Source organism: Mya arenaria, chromosome 13 (assembly GCF_026914265.1).
Source record: "Mya arenaria isolate MELC-2E11 chromosome 13, ASM2691426v1".
In the NCBI taxonomy this organism is placed as follows: Eukaryota; Metazoa; Mollusca; class Bivalvia; order Myida; family Myidae; genus Mya; species Mya arenaria.
In genome coordinates, this window is record NC_069134.1 from 7,747,305 (window position 1) to 7,768,844 (window position 21,540).

At 36.0% G+C, this 21,540-nt stretch overlaps 1 protein-coding gene across 1 annotated transcript; it reads right to left on the reverse strand.

The window, feature by feature from the left end:
- Positions 1–1,437: 1,437 nt before the first annotated feature.
- Positions 1,438–7,277, reverse strand: LOC128213292 (glutamine synthetase 1, mitochondrial-like). The gene is made up of 4 exons (XM_052918892.1): positions 7,258–7,277; positions 6,906–7,039; positions 2,976–3,178; positions 1,438–2,873 (listed from the first exon to the last, which is right to left on the reverse strand). The coding sequence occupies exons 2-4, from the start codon at positions 6,996–6,998 to the stop codon at positions 2,570–2,572; spliced, it is 600 nt and encodes a 199-aa protein (XP_052774852.1). The 5' UTR covers positions 6,999–7,039; positions 7,258–7,277; the 3' UTR covers positions 1,438–2,569.
- Positions 7,278–21,540: the final 14,263 nt, after the last annotated feature.

A 21,540-nucleotide genomic window follows, 5' to 3' on the forward strand; every position in this document is an offset into this window, starting at 1 on the left:
ATGTGAACTGAAAGGTAAACGCTTCAATGACTTTCAGGAACTACAGAGTGAAGCTCAGACACGCCTGTATTCTTACAAGTCAGAGTGGTTCAGTGACATTTACCGGCAGTGGGTAGGGAGACATCGACGTTGTATTGCGGCGAACGGCTCTTACTTTGAGAAGTTATGACGTTGCCGTCAGATTCTGACGTTTGAACTGCGGGGGCTATACTGACCTCATGTTAATGAAAAAGCTGTAGTTTCCTTTATATTGTATGTATCAGTTTGAAATTTTATATGTCATTTACACCTGAAATAAATTTTATAGTGAGCTGACGTTCGTTGAAAAATGTTAAAATGTGTTGATTTTATTAAGCAATTCCACGAACTTCTGGCTATACCCTCGTATGTTCCGATCTTATACTATGTTTATCCGTCTGGCTTCTGATGCTAGGTCGTGTGAAGAAAGTCTAAATTTTGCTACTGCTATACTATATTTATGTTCATTTACACAAACTTTAACCTTGAGTATGTTCACAGTCTACTGGAAATTTTGATGTTTGCATTCCAAGTTTGTTTAAAAATATCGACGATACGTTGTTTAAGAAGTTCAAAGATGATATCAGCCGTGTATTGGTTTCGCCATTCTTATCATTCCTATTTGGTTTAATATTTTTTTTTATTTTATAAGCCCAATATTTGCCTCCATATATGGTAAATGAAGCTTCCTCACGACGTCATACGTGGTACAGCATGATATTGATAACATCCGGTGAGCGCTTGTCAGCGTCGGATTGAGTGTTTTCATCAACAAGAGTGTGAATTACATTCTGGTATATTGCGATGTTTTCAGACGTGCACCTTTTCCAAGTAATATACCTCCTGTGTGGTTCGGGGAGAACTTCATGGCTCAGACGTATGCCGATGATGCAGGAAATAGGAAGGTGTTAGAGGTAAAAACGTAATTTTCAGTACTAACTAAAAACGATTTGAATTAATAAGCGTCATGTTTCAGTTTTTTTCCCCCAAACTTGATAAATATAAACCTTTGTAGGTATACAAGTTTAGTCGTTTGAGTGGCCTAAAGCTGACTGCAGGAAATGTGGGAGGTGACCGTTATTTGTTAAATTGCAATATGAACATGCTAATCTAACTATAACTCTCAAAACTAACCATAACATACAAGTAAGCAGTCAGATCTCTTTGCAGGCAGCCATTTTGATGAATAACTTATGGTCAGCCACTGTATATTGCCACATATTGCCGTGTATTGCGGTATTTTTATGCGACTTAAAGGGATGTTTGACTCTTGTTCTTACTTAGTTCCACAATATACCGTCATCGAGTTATGCAAAATAAGATTGCGTGAGAATATATTGAACGATTTTTTTTTTAAATAAATTAAAACAAGCATTGACGATTGTTTTATTAATTTAATGAAATGGGTTTAATAATTTCGTACAAAATGATATTATCCCGTATGGGATATTCTATTCAATCTATGATTGTCAGCCTAAAATACTTGACAGATCGCTATGTAACGAGCACACATTAATACTGTCTTGATAAAATGCATTACACTAGAACTTTATAATAATAAAACATGCTACAAGATACAATAGATACAATAATCTTTATTTAAAGTCGGGTATATGCTAACAAAGAAACAAAGAGCTATTTTCCGACATACATAACATATCAGAACATAACAAACAGCTGGTGTTAAAGTTATAAATAGGTACAATATTATTACAAGTATTTACAAAGACTGCTTCTTATTATATTCATGCATACAATTACAAACAGTAAATTGGATAAGAGCACTGTGTGCATTGATCACACTAACGACACCACTGGTTAGTTCTTCACGCGCATAAATAACTGACAATTTAAAACAAGTGAGTATGTACATGGGAATTATAGCATGGCACAGTGACGTGTAGTTGGTAAAAATGCTATATTTAATTTAGCATGCTAGCAAAAATCTTTGGAAAGTTTTGCTTAGAAGAAGTACTTAAATTATCGTGTAATTTAAATACTACTAGATTTTACTGATATTATCAGAAACAGTAGCGTACAAAGGCATGGCAGCTCCTATGATTGGGTCAATCCCTACCTACAGGTAACAATCTAAATCTTTGCCCGGCCAGCGTCCTGACAATATCGGCACCTACCACTGTATAAGAATGTTAAAAGAAAATACCAAGTCGTAACTTCTAAACAAATACTTGACGAAAATTCCACAAGTAGTTGTATGTGTTCGACAGATGTTAATGATATATAAATTTGAAACAATCATAAATAGATATTTAGCCTTTGTATTTCATTTGATAATTTTTATTCATTTTGAAAATGCCCGCTGATGTCTTTTTCTTGAATTTGATTGCCACGTGTTGTCTAATGGGTGTAGGCCATCTTACGGAAATTATTAGTTATACGTTATTATTTGTATATTGAGCATTTACAATAATATTATAATAATCATCTAAAAAATACATCATGGTATATTTTCATGATGGCGAAGTCAATTGAAATCATAACCAAGGTTACAATAATGTGATATTAAAACGACTCCAAAATGCCTGCAGTCCTACCAACTCCCAGGTTCAAAGAGGGCGGACGCCGTTAAGGCCCGACATACATCATAAGGGTTGGCGTCGCCAGTAGCCCGTCGCTCTTCTATGTAGCCCTTTCCAGCATGGGCCACCATCGCCGGTATCCGCAAGCTGCAGTCATCCTTATTACCCACCTTGCACTTAAAATTGTCATAACTTGGCATATATGCTCTTCCTGATAGAAACCATTTCATGGTGGCGCCTCCTGCATTGTCATAGTGGCTCATAATCAAGGCTTGGTCATGACGTTCAATGTTTTCAGCCATTTTCTCAAGAACCCTAGTGAAGAGAACAAAACGCATATAAAGGAAAAGAAGTCAAAGGCACTCTTAAAATGTCAAATTAATGATAAGAAACGATTCTGCGACCAACAATACTGACCTCAGTCCCCCCTCCGCCCGAGATTCTTTAGTGCTGAAGTTCGCGTGTAGCGTGATCCTGCCGTCGCAAGACTTTAACACTTCCGGGTTGCCGAATTTCACATACAGGCCTACGGATTCTGCCAGCCTTATTAAAATGTAACGCGAGAGAAGAAGTTGGTCTGCTGCCTCCAAGCCCGGAAGAGGTCCTATTTGGTACTCCCACTTGATGGTTGAACAAAGAAAAAAATTGAAGCAGGAAGATATATAGATGCAATCTGTGATCAACGTTCACAAAAAAGGTTACATAAAAGAAATATATAATACAAATTCGTCACGTTTGATGTGAAGTTAGGAACTCAACTCAAATACTCAACTTATCTTTATTTCCAACACTCGTGGTGATAATCATATTATACACGAATAATAATTAATTATAATTGACCATACTGTACAAAATAAGCAGATTAGGGTTTCACTTTGGCAATAAATACAATTATTATGTCGCATACAATTTTTAAAAAACAAAGCTTTATGACATAGACATTCAGACACCTATATATAAACAAATGGCATCGCCTCAAGAACTGTTTCCGAGTCAGCTGGTAGTCAGGAACTATGAGTTCTGCCCCAAGAAGTGTGAGGAGGAATGTTACTCCGTCCATTGATACCACTTCTTGGGAAGGTTGACGTCACGATCTGTGACGTCAGCGATACACACCACCTATCCCGTCTATGTATACTGCATTCATGTAGGCTGTGTATATCTACGTTATTAACGTCTTTACCACAGTTGTAACATTGATGAAGACAGTTCGACGAGGGAGTTGATGGGCATCTGTTGTTTTGTTGACTTGCTATAGGGTCCAATGGCGGATGTCCAAGCCACGTACTCCGATGCTAGCTAAATGACTGCTTCAACTTTTCGACCGTGGTAATGGAGCTTTCGTTGGCCTTAAATGGCCAGATGGCTAGATGAGTCTATGCAGAAACCTGTCTTGATTGCAATGCCTACTGCCTACAATGTTACTCTATAAGAGGTATATGCGCTACTACCTTCAGAGTTTATAATTACATAAGAGTGGTCATTGTGTATCCTTATTACTTTAGCGGGTTTCCACATCTTTCCAAGTTGAAATCTTAAAAAGTCATTAACCTAAAGTCATGTGGTTTTGCTATTTTGTCATATATTTTTCTGTTTCCTTTTGGGTAATTGAAAGGTTGACCTTATCAATTTTGGTTATGACCGCTGTCTTTGGCCTTTTGTAGCGTTCGTTTTTTCAGTTAGAACGTTCTGTAAGCTTTTGTCAGTGCCTATATGATCTAATTGTACTTGATTGTACTTGATCATTCGTGTGCTGTCTGGGTGACTAAATAATCAAGGTTTGACCTCTGAAAGGTCATTGGCAACTGAAAGTTTGTCCCTGTGTTGTTAAATTCACGCACAAGTTCTGGGCAATCAAATATAGAATCTGGTCATTCTTGAACAATAGTCCGTTTCATTGTCTGCATTTGTAGGTCGGTCTTTATCGTCTCTTTCTCACATTTTCAAGACTGCGATCACTATATGTCATGCTTGAAACGTGATATGAACATGATTGTTTTCCTACTCACATGTCTTACGTCAAGGTCATACTTTTGCAAACTCAGCATCATTATATGCAGACTAGGCAGTGCTGCATGCAAACGTTTCTTCATGTTTGCAGACAAATACTCATGGTGAGAGCGTATAATTACATGTCTACCGTATACGTATTGGTGAAATCGCTGATATGCAAACACAATTGCAATTATTCACGTTCAATGTTTGCATAATTGCATCCCATTTGCGTCAGTGGCTTGAATGAATAGTATACTGGCCGACCATCTGCAATAATGGCTGTACCCACTCCAATCATAAAAGCGTCGCATTAAAGATAGATTGACTACAACTGAGCTTTTTGTGCCTGCTTGACCTTTGTGAATGCGTCAATTCGTGTTTGGTCACAAACGAACTATATGACTTGTTTAAGTAAATTTCTCATTTGGGCTTGTCATTTCAGAGATATTTGAGGTAAATTTCTGTAAATATGTCACCATACTAAAAAGTGTATCTATTTATGCGCATTTTAACTTTATCAGCTTTAAATCCCGATGATGTAACCATGTGACCAAAATAGGGTATATCTGACAGTCCTATGAGTCATTTGTCGATGTTGAATTGTATGCCTTTGACATGGGCACGGTCTAGGACTGCTTTCAGAATTATATGGTGCTCGTCAACGATTGCTCCCTGTCATGTCTTGAAAGATTCTGTCTACATTTTGCATTAAGCTATCTTGACTACATCAGAGACCGTAAGAAAGACGGCTGAATCTTTTCTACCAAACTGAGTTAAATATTGTCAAAGATGACGACTTTTCAAATGATCCAGTAAGCATGAGTGATGTCTAACAGACCAGCTAACCTTTACGTATTGTCGTAAAGTGTCGGCATGTCGGGTAGTGTGGTCTACGTACTGCCTCGTTTAATGCTTTTGAGTGATGACATAATCTCAATTATCCAGTTGTTGGCATTTCTAAAACAACAAAGGAGTAAACCCAATCAGACGAAGCGTTAACCTTGGCGGATATGCAATCACTCTCCATTCGATTCAATTCCACCTTAAGTGGGTTACTTCAGGTACCCACCTTGCAGGATTCACAACTAGGATAGCATCATGCTTCATACGAAGCTTAGAACACACTTGATTACACCAATTCCCTCGAAAATGTCACAGTAATCAGATAACATCTGTTGTTTGGCTAACCCCGGACCAGTACTTTCACAGGAGTGCTTATCAATGGTACATGTAAGTTTGATTAAACATAGATCTACAGAAGATTTCAGACTCAAGGGAGGTAAGCAGGGATATCTAATATATGAAAACTTTTGACAATTGACCTTCCTTTGTTTTTACAATACAATTGAACTTTTCCTAGAAACAGATTTCGGTAACCTGTATAGGAGGTCAATCGTTCAGATGGGTGCTCTTACGGGGAATTTAAACCTAGCGCTTGAAATTTTTGGTGTGGAAGAATGTTCGATGCGCTCCCTATTTCAACTTGGAATTTACAGTTCCCCTTGTCTCGGTGGTCCAGGTGCCGGTCTTGATGGTGTATTCACTGATCGGCGTTGTTGCTGACAGCGCTGTGTTATTTGTTTGATTCCAAACTGTTTAGACCGACAGACGTCCACTTCCTTGTTCATGGAACGTACCTGGGCCCGAGAATACTCCAGGTTCTGAGCAGTTTGTATGGTTCTGTCCAATGTTTGATCGGATTCAATGTTGATCATCTTTTCTCGTAACTTTGTTGGGTTCGCTCAGAAATTCAGCAACCATCAACTTTCATCACCTAATACGGTAAGGGTTATAACAGACAAAGGAAATGATAGCAAGATGACGAATGAAGTTGTGTGAACCAGTTATTGAGCTATATATAGACCAGACGATGAGGTAAAAAGTTTATTTCGATAATGTGTTATTGAAAACTATGGTACTGAAAAAATGCACATATTAATTATTAAACATGTTTATACTGGTATTCAATGTTAGTAAAAACCTGATGAAAAGTTAATTATGATTTCATGAAAAAAACTCATCCGGTGCCTCCCTGTTAAAATATAAAGCAATCAAAACCTTTCATTTGCTGTGTATTTCAACTAAAACCTTTTTTTACAACACTTGATAAATCTTTGTCCAAGATTTAGGTCAAACGACGAAAAATCGGTCAAATGTGATTTTCGAAAATGGGTTAGATACCTACTTAACACCTACCACAAACTTGTCACAAAGAGGTCCAATATTACTATCCGATTTTTGAATAATATATATCCGATATCTGCTGATTATCATTTTGCTGACTTGGCAGCCATTGATGGAAATACAAGTTTTACTTTTGCAAATACTAGGTTCTATGGTCTGTCTACTTACCATAGAAGGAGAGCCCTCTCTGTTGCCGCCGTACATTTTCAGCCCGGCGTAGAGGCACGCATGTAAGAGTGTGTCGAAAAACGTCCGCTCCATGCCGCTGTTATTTCCAACAAACAAATCGTTCTGCAGATTACCTGCGATATAAGGAAGGTATCGATGATCCTTATATTTGCCTTGTTATAGGGAAATGGGATCGGGTCATACCTGTTTACCAATACGAGAATTCAATTTTACTTTCAATAATGGTTTGTGTAAGCACATAATCTGTTTTTTTAGTAGAGCAGTCTTGTAGCAAAATCATTTCAAAAATCCAAAACGTTTGTGCATGCGATACATTAATTAAACCGCGTACGTTGGTCTGGGTATGAGTCCCATTCGTGTTGTTACCCGTGACAACGTCTTCCCGAGGAGCACCCGACGGTTGTACTCTGAAACATGGGCCACAGCGAACATGTTTGAGGACGGTGAACATACCGACCGCGTCCCATAGGAACCGGTTACAATGACAAAGAAACTTAATTTAAATAAATAACGCATAAGGAATTGAACTTGGAGCCGATCAGCGTGCCAAACCGATTTATTATATTTTGAGCAGTTACTGGCGGAAAAAGAAGCAATAGGCAAATAGAAAACGGACACCCTTCGGCATGGCTTCTTCTTCACTTTTAGGGTGCGATTCCTCCTACTTCGATGAACTCATTTGTTCAATGAACTTACGGTAATTACTTACCAGAAATATGTTTTATGTTTTTGCACTTTAAATTAAATTTAGTATCATTCAAATATAAATGATCATGGTGTCCATGTGATACTATTGAAATACTATCACGAGTTTAGTTTCATCAAGTGATTCGGCCTTCACCCAAACCCTAACTTAGCCTTTGAAGATAAAACTGTGCACATTTTAAATTTGTCTAGATAACATACTGTCTGAGATGAGTAAACAGTTCATGTTACAAATTTTGGTTAATCCGAATTTCGAGATCTTTCTAAAATTAATAGTGTTTTACACTTGTTGAAAGATTCCGAAATAGCGATTTTTCATGGTACGAAAGTATGCATACGCTGCATTTATATGCCTGACATTTGCCTCTGGGGTATGTTTGGACGCGTTAGGTCAATAGTTTGTGTTGAAGAGTACATAAGAGATATGGTAAAGATATTTTTAACATCATTCTTTTTCACTTAGCGATTTTATGTTGCATTTATATTAGTAAAGTAATACAAAAAAGAGATCTGTCTTTTAAAAAGGAAATTGACACACTGTCTAAAACATTTAAACTGAATATATTCATGTTTGGTTTACTCTAAAATAAATGTACGCATAATCCAGACAGTGTTTAAAGATGATAATTTCTAAAATATGAGCGGAAATATAAGTGAGATATATATATATATATATATATATATATATATATATATATATATATATATATATATATATATATATATATATATTAAACAAAAACTTGAAAAAAAGTTAAATCATACATAGCATAATGTTTTAGATTCTCAAAAAAGGTCCTTTCTTTTAATTGCATTCATGAGTATACTTGCACTTGGCGGCATATTAACGCCATACAAGATACATTGTTGTTGCTGTCATTGTCGTTGATGGTGGTGGTGGTGGTGGTGGTGGTGGTGGTGCTGCTGCTGGTGAATAATGCCGCAACATATAGAACAACGTTAATGTTTAAATATTTCGTCATTCTCGTCCTGACTATAAAGTATAAATTAATGAACATTTCATACTCTGATATACAATGAAGGAGAGTGTATAGATCTACAGGATATTCATACCAACTTGTTGGCCGGGTCTGTCGATGTACTCTGGTTCACAAAGGACGATCTTGTGACGGCCTTGGCGGAATGGGTCGCGACACATGGCGACAGGGACGGTCGCCAATTCCGGTTCCGGTTCGATCTCCTCTGCCGAGTCATACTGGGTTATGGCTTTCACCGGACAATCTGTACACATGGGATACATAATTTATACGTTTAGTATTGTTCTTAAAAATCATTTTATGTACTCGCATTCAATGGTTACATGTACTCTTGCTTTCTGCACCTACTCCCATATCATAATGTACATAGTTATACATTGATAAGCCTGTGTATATTCAGGTTAAAGTATTGAGTTTTAATTCATCCACACGCTAATTTTACCCAATTCCGCAGGTGGAAACAGTTTTTGAGATGAGCGCAATTTAGGTCTCTACGTGGCTCTTAGGGCATATGCATTCCACCCAACTGATATAAAATGAGACAGGTCATCCAGCCAATATTCCAGTTTTTATATACCCTAACATTATATTCATAATGATACTTAAATCATGGGTAATAATATGACAAATAAATACCGTTTACCCTTTGTTCGCGCTATTCTGGTGTCACAGTGATAATACAATTACATTATGTCTACTTACTCAATCAATTTTAATTTACTGTCCATCAGTGCATATTTGCAAAATTAGTGCGTTAACGAATCATGCATACCACTAAAAGTGTTGGGTTCAGTATCCACCACGTACGTTTTGTTTAAAAAATCAATCCTGGACTGGTCTGTCAGTACATATTCCAGGACGGAATAGGTGTCACCCTGCTCATCCGGAAACTTCATCTTTAACGGTTGAATTGTTGCCATTTTTGCATCCACTTTCTCAAGATGAATTATATTTAACTTTGCTTTCCGACTGTTATGCCGCCTTGAAAGTTATTTCTTAGTATTATCTTCAACCAAGATAATTTATTAGATTGCGATTGTTATAAGTTTTGGAAATACTATGATGTGACGAGTTCAACTTATTGTGTTGATTTTCAGTTTATAAGCAAGCTGATGTAAAACGTAAAAGAAGTTTAAAGCGGCCAGCGGCATTAACTTCAGTTTGATTAAATTATCAACGTTATCAGCGAGTACATTTGTACGAAACTGTGCTATCTTTTGTATCTTTTGTTGGTTGTGTGATCAACGGGGTCGGTGAGGCTGGCCGGAGACCTGATGCATTAACAACGATATAACTCCTTAAAAATAGAATTTCACTTCTTGCACAATTGAAGCACATTTACGTGTGGCTCATTGGAGTGTCAGTAGTGTTTGAAAACGAATACGTGGGTAACTTGAAGGAAGAACCTACTATTATCAGTCGAAATTGCATTGATTTACTTGAAACTACACAGTCACGTAAGGAGGTATTTGATCAAGTTTATCACACGATGGGTTGACTGAGCCAACGCGCATACTTCTTAATACATTATCTTATTATATGCTATCTTATTTATATGCTATCAACTTCCTTTTACATATCCAACAGTGAAAAAACAGGACGCCGAATTGAAAAATTCGTATTACCATACTGTCGTCATATGATTCCTTATCATGCTAGTACGGTGTGTAGTCTAGGATCTACTTTCGCGTCGCTAACATAGCGTGAAAAATAACTGGTCATATTTCAATGTATTGCTTATGTTCCCAATGTAAATTAAGTTAACATGTTGCATTGATTACCTCAATGTCAAGTTCATTTCAAGGTCAAAGAACGAAAACGCCTCAAAAGTTTTGATTTCCTGTATAATTTTCTTGTATTATGCTTTAATATACAAATTTGTATCCTATTTTGAATGCAATAGTTGTAAATTAAATATTTTCCTTTACCACAGCATACTTTTGTGGAACCTTTAACATAATGAAGTAAACTAACCTGTCATGGTTAGGGTAATGATCCTCTCAGGATAGATCCAATATGTCCGCCAAATCAAATATGGCCACCACATGGCATTGAGTGCTAGTGTTAATGATAGAGCTGCACATGGGATTGGTTGTCATTGAATGGGCTTTTTGGTTGCCCAAAATATGTAGTGTTTGGAACTGAAAAGGCCTTGTGTGAGAAGCACATGGGTTTATTCAGCTTGCAATGAGCTTAATCACGGGTTGCCAACATGTATATGTGTGATGTATTAGGCACTAAGAATGCTTAATGCCAGCTGCACATGAACTGGACCAGACCCTGGAAGGGTTTATGTAGAAGCATTATGTTGTTTAGAATGCCAATTGTAATGCTGCTTTTGTGTTTGCTTGACACATATACAAAAAATTATGAATTTCATGAAGCAACCCGGTTTTAGGTCCATTACATTAGCATACAAATGTTTTTTTTAAGTGGAAAAATGTCAGCAAAAAACTTATTATATAAATAAAATATTTGAATTTTATAGTGTTTCTTTTGACAACTAAATTCAACCTAAAAATGTATTTACTGAGGTTATATATAGAGGAAAATTGGTTGTTTCGGTGATAGATCGTAATATATTTTACCAAGTGAGCACCGAAAGCTTTATTGTATAAGTGCCGTAGCCACAGGTGCAATATTTACTTATGGTGTTTACGAGGTGAAATATATTGCGATCTTAAACTGAAAGCAACAATTTGTCTTTTTATAATAGGCATAAAAGTTATATAATATATCATTAAATTGTAGTTCTTCAGAAAAGCGCGCCCAACTGTATGCGAACGTAACGTCATTTCGGAAATGACACCGTTGAAATGGTATCCCAGTGATTGCTGACGTTTGATTTGGAAGTGAAAATGGGCTAAAATCTTAAAACAGTGAAAAATATCAAAAAGTTATTTCACTATTCACAGAGGAACAACTTATAACTTATTTCACTGATAAATCTCTATATCTCACCAGAAAGCATTTAACAAAACAGCTATTTATTTATGACAATTACTCTTAATAATTTTAAGTGTGTTGGCGGCCATCTTGGATTTTGGCGGCCAATATATATGGACTAAATTTAGGTGGGTCCTGATTTTTTTTTACCAAAACATGCATATGTGTTAACAGGCAAAGTTTCCTAATTTTAACCAATAGTGCACAATTTGGTAAAATTTTAATTATCTTGCTATTTACTTAATATTCGCCAAACTTTTTTGGTAAGATAAAGAACATTAGACTAAAAACTGGCTTGAAAGTGCCCAGAACTGCCACTTGTTATCTTTTTTAGCTGTACACCATTAACAGATTGACAAGTAATGAATTGCAAATTCCACTTAGTAAGTAACATTCTAACTGGTTAACTAGATAAGATTCGTGTTACCAGTTACCTATGCATTCCCGTTTGGTCTTTCTCTGTCACAAGATCAGTTTCAACGAATGTTTTGAAGGTTTGTCAGGAATCGTAGCTAGTGATGATGATATTCTGATTTTTAGACAGACCAAACTGGTCAAGAGAAATGGGAATCAAGCCTAACCAAGATAAGCTTCATGTCTGTGTTAGTGGACTTATTGGACAATTTCAAATTCTAATATCCTGACCTGGCATCAAGTTTAGGGAAAAACTTCGCTCCACTTAGCTTAGATAACAGGATAACACATCTTTAAGTGTTTTCATTGGGTAATGAGGTCTTAGTATTGCCCTGTTTAAATATTTTGGGTCTTAGCATATTGAACACTGTCTGAATTTGTCAACAACCAATTAACCCAATCTGTTGGCGTTGTAACCTTGGTAATGATATTTACTATACTATAGATTGTAACTGCTGTTTAACCTTTTTCTGCTACAAGAATGTGTCTTGGAGGATGAGCTCCAGGGGTGGCATTAGGATCAATCTTAATCTTAACTCATCAGGAAATAGACCTATGCCATCAAATACATCAGCACATTCTTCACTGAGTGAGACTTTTCTCACTGTCCTCTACTGTATACAGGAGTTTGACCAAACCTACATCCTCACATGCTGTAAACCTAGTATTGCAAGGGATCTAGATTTCACAATGAAAAGGTCTAGGGTATGCTTGAACTTTCCATACTGACATGAAAGTGCAAATACACCTGCAATTTAATCGAGCATCATTATATTCTAGTAACTGAGGTTTTGGCTTTGCATTGGATGGTACTTGTTGCCCTGGTTACTAGTGTCTAACTTGAACTGAATTGGAAATTGGAGTACCAACATTAACATTTACAAAAGCCTGGCCTTTCGATCTTGTCACTCGCTTTAAAATGGTCTACATTTTTTTTTTCATTACCTTGGCAGAGACCATGTTCGGAATTTACTTCATGCACGTATATACCCCACCTATAGTCATATGTATTTAGTCGCTATAATAAACTCACTAATGAAAAATCTCTGTTGTTATACTTCATAAGAGAACCAAAAACATAGTGTCAGAGGTGTTACTTTGGATACATATATAAAATAATTTATGGAATTGTAATATATATTTTTATTAATTCTTTGATCGAATCGGACTTACTTTAACAAAGAATCGATAGAACAGTTTTAGCATCATGTACTTAACAGTTGTTCCACAACCCGTTATGGAATGGGAAAGTTCGAATCTTACAGAGGCGTGGCATTTTTTAAAACAGCATGTACATTTGATTTTAACGCGTCCATTAAAAGACAAGGATGAAAAGGCGCACATTAGCTATCATTTACTTTGGATCGAAACAAAAGGGTGTGATGTCTACAATACTTGGTCTTTGACGAATTAAAAGAAGAAAAACATCGCTGTTCATTTAACAAAGTTTAAAGAATACGTGCAACCAAAACTGAATCATGTTTTTGCCAGATTAAAGATGAACAATGAAGTTCAAGGAAACAAATCAACAGAACAATTTGTAAAACAGTTGAAATTTTAAGCCAAGGACTGCAATTTCACCAATGCCGAGGAAATGATCCGATATCGAATAGTATTCGGTTTAACCTCATCAAAGATCAGAAAAAAACTGATAAACTTACCATTGACAAAGCCATTCAAATCGCGCAGAACATCGAATATGCACAGGAGCAAATAAAGTGAATGTCTGCGACTCCACCGGAGGCCCGAGTCCATGTAGTAAAGCAGAAAGGATTCTAACGTAAGGAATTCCAGGGAGCGAGAACACAGGAAGCGAGACCGAAGCGGAAAGGCCCAATTACTCAGACCAAATCCGGCAGCCAGTCTACGAAATGTTCGAAATGTGGTAGTATTGAACACTCTCGCAGTGGTCCGTGCAAAACTTATTTCAAGTGTAAAAAACTGAATAAATATGGCTATAGGTGGAGAATATATCTCTGAGCAGGCAGATCATAATACATTTACAGCTATAGACATATACCAGCACATTAATTAGAATATTACTATTTTTCTGGGAAGGTATCTGTTTGAGTGGCTTCTTGTACCGACGGAGGAAGGGAGCAGAGCGGGTAGGAAAAGGATGGTAATTTGATGCGGGAGATTTGTTGTTGTTGGTGTTTGTGGATTGTAGTCACCTTTCGTAAAAATAGCTGCGTGATGCTGGTCTATGTTGGTCTTTGTTTGTCCCAGGTCGGACTGGTGTATTCTAAGGCCTTGCCTAACAAGAGTTTGGTTGTATTGGGCGTTTGTTTTTTCTAGGTTCCTTCACATGAAGGCCAAACAAACTGATATTTGCATTTTGGCAGTCTTGGATTAACCAATGGCGACGATGAAGAGTGCTGTTGAAGATGTAAAGGATGAAAGAGTTCCTCAGTGGTTGTACTGGAATGTAGACCAAGTTGCAGACTGGAAAGAAGACCTTGGATTTCCGAATTATAGGGTGATTTATTTATTCCTGACTCTTTCTGCATTATTTTTAAATCTAAAATTCATAAGACTTTTCTTTTTTATTCATGATAAATAAACCAGCAGTTTGACTAGTTATATTGTGTGCTAACTTCCTAAGACACAACAACAGCAACAACAACAACAACAATTGCTCTGTTTTATTTACCTAATATCAAAATGTTATATCCATAAAGGTAAACATACACAAGATGTTCCAGTTTTTGAGAGCTTTGTTAACAAAAACAAATAGAGGGATGTTTTGCAGAATCTAAGTACATAATATAGCTACATTACCTAAAACGAAACCAAATCAATACATTTCGAATTTTATTTAATGTCGACTTTACATTTTCATAAGATTCTTACTTTTTTGGATTTTTCCTGATTTGATTTTTTTATTTTTCACTTTATTTTCAGCTCAACAATTACATTTTATCCCTTAAAAAATCATTTTTCTTCATGAACAAAACAACAAACAAAACATTTCCATCGCATGTAACATATACCAATACACTTGTATCACTTCTGGAGTATATCTATGTATCATACACTTTTAAAATATATATTTATTGATATCTTTTAAACTATATTTCAACGAACTATCTATATGACCGAGGAGAGACAGTCCATATTGGTAGTCTAAACAAATCTGGCTCCAACGGAGAGATTATACTTATCACATACTCATGAATCTGAAGTGATTTTGAAAATACAAAATTCGTAAAATACCCATCGACGTACAATTATTTAAGACATTCTACTTATTCCAAACATTGTAAAAAAATATCTTGACGCACAATTATTTGAACTATATCCCAAATGGCAGATCATGTACTTGATATCAAGTATCACTTCCCGAAATAAAAGACCATGGCGCCCAGATTGGAGGATCAGCCAGTCCGTATTGGTGATGAACCTAAATAGCCTCTGGGCTATATTTAATCAGCCGAACATGGTCAGAACTCGTAAGTTATTCCACTCAGTGCTGTATCATCTTCCAATCAGGGCGATGTCACACGGTTATCTTTATATTAGCCTTGTCATCTATCAATCTGGGTTAAACGTTGTATTATTTCGGGGTGTATTGTTTATAAATCTGGGGCACAATATGGTGGTGGTGATTTTTTTTTGTTAATACTATAAAATCATGCCTGGATTGAATGCTATCATTTAAATATGTAGGTGTATCTATCTATGTTGAATATTATGCAGATCAATCGCATTTTAAAAATTATACTTTATACAAAAGATTGTAAATAAAAATAACCTACAGAAACAAGTACAGTGGTCAAAAGTTAACACATAAACCCCGTTTAATGACACAGGGTCAACGCCAAAGACATAGAACACAAAAACAAACAATCACTAGCAAGAGACATGGAACAAAACTCCACAAACAACAAACTTCATAATTTTATATGATAAATAAAAAAAACAAGCGGTGTTAATCAGGGATTGTTAGGTACCGCCTTGAAACGGTCAGTAAAAACCTGAAATTGATAATCTAATTTAATAAATTTGAACACCAACCATTCAACGACTCCGAATGTATTTGAGCTATCGTAACCTTGTAAAATGTCTTGATTAAAGACAATACCAGAAATTGCAATAGCCGGACAGCAAAGTTCAAAGGTCGAAGGTTTTCTTTCAATAACTTTTTTATTCCGTAACCAACAAGCATGAAATAAAAATCCGAGGGAGGCATGGTAATTGTTTGGCCGAATGCACGAACAAGAGATAAAACGTATATATTTGTCAAATATCTCAATGGTCTAAGTATCATTATGAATACAGTGTTAAGGTATGTAATATTTAAAAGGGAAATTTGACTGGATGACACGTTTCATGATTTTAAACCGAGTGGAGTGCAATTAATCTAAGAGCTCATGTAGGGCCCTAACATGCGCTCGTACCGTAGAGACACTTTTGTCTAGTGTTATGCCGATACTCGATTATAATCGACAATTGATCGGAAAGGCTTACGTCGGCGACAATCGATAGTAAAATTTGAACAATCGATTATTGAAACAAGGGTCGTAACTGCTACCGACTTATTTTCTTTTCCTAGTAAATGCTAGTTAATGTTGAAATGATAGATGTTACTATGTTAAGTTATCTAGTCATAATCTTATCAAGTCAGTAAGTCACTACAGTGTACTTGATTACAAATTTTCTTTGTAATTTAACTGCTAAAGGATTGGTTCTCAACTTCTTATGTTTGTGGTTAAAAAGTGATTTTTAAAATATGTGACCATTTACTCCGTACCATTTAAGAATTTAGTTTTCTCAGGGGTTTTTTAAGAATATGTTCTTGTAAAGCATAAAGAATATTCAACTGCTTGTTGTACTTGTTATTGCCTGATTATTAAAAAGAAATTGATATCTTTCTTTGTGTTTATTTTACACATGTATACAATACTAAATGTAAGTCAATAATAGAGCCTGTGGTCTCATGTTCTGTAATAGTTACTTGTAAACACTTAAAGATAGTTGCGTTCTAAATAAATAATGTAATTTATACAAAGAAATGTACAAACATTATTATAAGGGGACATTGGTGCTTTAAACTGGTGCAAGTACTGTATCTGTATTCCTTAAATATGATGACGAAAGATAATCAAATAATAGTTTATCGATTAAAATCGATCATTGATCGGTTTCATAAACCGATTATCTATAGTAATTTTTCTGTCCGATTCCCAACACTACTGTTGTCATATAAGAAATCAAAGCACTGATAGTGCTGAACAGCTTGAGCGATGATTCCTTCTATTGGATATTCAAAATAATTTATATATGTATGATAGCATGGCACCACCACCAACACCACATTTTTGAATAATATCAATACAAAGTGCATTCCATATGTTGGAAATGTCATGTTGTAAACATATAGCAGAGTTAAACGGACAGTTTAGCAAAAGGTGATATTAAGGTTCAACCATACATGCGAACTAGGGTGTTATTCTATTATTCCAATTTCAAGACAATGTGAGCACAATTTTAATGTTAAGTATATTGTTTGTATTTTTAACATAGTTTAAGCGAAGAGAATATTAAATTTGTTTTACATATTAGACCAAGAATCCGTAGCAATGCTATATGGAAATAAAAAAGTTATAAATATAACTGTGCATTAAACATAAGATTAAAAAAGGAAGGGTGGATATTTTTGGACTTGCACAAAAATACATAGCAATGAAGAGGGAAATGATACAACTTACAGAGAAGTTGAAGTAGAATTCAAATATGTTTGCCAAGTCTGAGGTATATATTAATGGATAATGACATAGGATAAACTTAAGATATAAAGTTCATTTAACTAATTTCACTGCTAGAGCGTCGCTGAAAGGAGAAAATTGCAATTAATTCATTATGTTTTGTATATCTGAGTTCCATCCACTTTAATGTCTTATTTATAGAATTATATGCAAATCAGGTCAACACCAGAAATGCCAGGAGTTTTTCAGTTTAAAGGAGTTTTTCCTTTCATATCCGTGTTTTATAAGTCTATTTACTGTTGATATACGCAAAATATTACGCGTTCTAACTTCAAAATGAACATAGACTTACTTTGGAAATAAAACATTATTCCAGGTATGTTTGAAAATCTGATTTTTATTAAGATCTGGTACTTCCGCGTATGATTTTCAACTTCTCATGGACTCCGTTGAAATTTGTGGTTTATTACAAAAGTCTTGAGCTGAAGGTCAAGCCTAAAAAACGCCCTGGCTTACCGATACTGTCACCTTCATGTATGATTGTGTCATATTTCTTACGATAGCTTACGTGTGCGAATTGGTCTCCCGCTTGCGCTGTGTGCGCTACGATATAACAGGGATACAAAACAAAACAGTCTGCTAACACGAACGTCTGTTGACCTGAACTGAACGCAGGGCATGTACACCTTTCAGCTTTCGCTAGTTAGATCATAAACATCGCGTGAACCGATTCTGTAATATCGTGCAACACGTAGCGTCTTGATAAATTTATGTCCAATATTTCAACTGTAGTTTTGTAAAAAAAACATGCTTAAAACAACTCATGTAGTGGGTGTAGTTATAAGCTATAGTATATAATAGGTTTTGCATACGAGTACAGAACATTCTCTTTAAAACATAACTATTTGTATTCCATGTGTTTAGACTGTCCGGTGGTCGCCATAAGCCAGTACGACACGGTAAAGTAGATCTGTCCGAAATTGGAACTAGCGACCGTCGCCACTGTGGCCTTGTACCGCTACCATTTTCGCCAGGGCCGTTACAAGATCGTCATTTGTGTCCCCGAGTACAACGACGGACCCGGCCAACACATTGACATTCATATTCTGTAGATATGTATAGTAGTATACTTTTCAACAGTGTATACCAGACAATAGATTGTGCATTCATATGATAGTCAGGAAAAGAAGGTCGATATATTCAACATTTACGTTTCTCCATATCTTGCGGCATTAATCACCAGCAGCAGGTACATCAACAACAACAATGCAACATTGTAACTTTGGGTCAATCTAACATGCGTTGGCTCATATTGACTTATGTCTTCAGTCGGAGATATGGATGCCGGTATTGACTCAGGAATGAAGGTTTAAAAACAAAACAAAATAAAACAAAACGAATTACAATGACAATCAACATGGTTGACACAATTTGTTGTGGATTATGTAAACCTTTGTACCATGAACAATCCCTTTTGAATGAGCGTATGATTGCATATTGTGAGATACAAAAAATATCCTAGTTTATAACCTGAAATGTATAATTATCTCAGACAGATTGCGATCTAGATAGATATAAAAATAATAATAATTTGATCGTTTAAAGCTTGGCCGAATCACATGATGCAACTAAACTCGAGACAGTTTTTCAATAATAATAATATCACATGGACACCGTGAACATTCTCGTGCGAATCACATGCTCACCATTCAGAACTTGATAATTTAATGACACATCAGACATATATCAAACGTTTATCAGATAACTGTGCTTTTTTTCGTCGTTGATATATACATTTGCGTTTGACCTAAAGTTTGGACCAATCAACTGTGGTAAATAATAAGCGATGTTTAAATATAAAGCAAATAAAGATTTTGAGTAGTTCAACATATGGGTGCATCTTAAAAACATAATTAGCCAAGTCTTATTAACATCGAGTAGAAACCTATATTAAATTGATGACGTATGAACGTTTTAAGACTAAATACTTTAAACATTCGACTATATTTTTGTTCAACATGAAATGATTGACTGTATTGTTCACTGTGAGATGACAGATGATTGTTGTTCGAATGATTATAGGCACAGGCGTATTTTATGTTGTTTAAATATCGAGAAAAATGGCGAGTGGGATAACTGTATTACCTGGACAAAGGTCCACTCAGAGCATAATGAACGGTATACGTTATCACTAGAAAGTGACTCGGTATACATGCATAATGGTAAAGTTACTAATGAAGACATTGATAGTATGTATGATCGTTTATGTGAACATTTAATTGCATGCTCAGATAAGGCCCTTCTAAATAAGTTTAAGGCACATTTGAAACCGTACTGGTCAATTGAACTTTCTAACATCCATAATGCAATGTCGTGTGCACGCGATAAATGGTGTCGGGCAAGTAGGCCTCGTAATGCCAAAAGTGATGAGTACGTTCACTATAAGGCGGTCAAAGCTATATTTAGGAGGACACGTAGGTGTGTAGTCAATGAGTACATGATGATGCTTCGCGCGTAAAAACCTGTTACTTAGTGCTGAAATTGATAATGTTCGATTTTGGAAAACAGTAAGCACAAGGAAAAAAACAGTCCCAATCTAAGATAGGATGCAGTTTGAACTTCGGAGATAGGGTATGTTTCAGCAGAGAAGAAATTGTTGAACAGTGGAGATTGTACTTCAAAGACCTTTATTTACCAACCGGACTCCACACACATTGACCAACCCAATTGCGTTCATACCCCGATAATGACATCAACCCCGCAATTCATTCCTTAAATGAACGTCTGTCTACTGTCACAACTCAATGCTTGAGCTTTCAATATTAGCAGTATGTCATTTCAAATCAGAAGGCACTCCATTACTTGGGATCTTTTTAGTTTCCTGAAACTCAATGTGTTCAGAAGGCAATCGTGGATTTGAGGCGAAATAAACATTGTCACTATTCAATGCATTAAAACACCGAAATGATAAATCCATTTGCAGATAGTAGTTAAAAAGGCAAAACGCTGGTGTAAATAAAGCATTTGATTGAACATGTCCATGATTATTCCTACAACCACTGTCACTACTTATAACCCTGAACGAATCATATATAATAAAACAATAGATGTTCGTCAAACTGAATGTCCTCTGAGTTGATAACGGTGTTTTAAGGAGAAATGCATTGATTATTTATGGTTGCAAGACCTTTTCATTAAAGTGAAGAATATAAGTATCTTCCATGGCCGAGAGTGTAAGATAGGTTCATTCCGACCCGAGCGTAGGGTGTTTATAGCGGAAACGAGGTTTACCGAGTTTCCGCAAAACACCCGGCGCGAGGGTCGGGATGAACCTATCTTACACGAGCGGCTATGGTAGATGCTTTTTCTCCCACCTCAGTTAAACAAAATTAAGTAAAACTGTATTTTTGGGCTGGAACTCTTTTGTGCTTAGTGAAAATAATTGCGTATGGTCATGCGATAGCACGTGGTTGTCATGGATATGCGCGCAGTGATCGATATATGTTAATAGTCAGATCGGTCTTTTGAAATAGTTCTAAGGAGAACGAAGAATTATTTCTTGAATGGTGCGTGAAAACTGTTTTATGGTGACATTTGAAGCGAGAAATAATTAACTAGCGTTCTAAATATTACCATAAGACAAGATTTCTTTGATGCTAGAGACGACAGTCTTCAACAAGGGAGGTAATTACAATGTGTTGACCATGAAAAAAAAGTTCCATCCGGGCATTTTATCTTCGCCCGTGGGCAAGATAAGAATAACTAGCATGGTTAAATTATTGGATCTACTTATCTGAGGTGGGAGAAAACCACTTCCACATGTACTGCGGACAATGTTTGTCA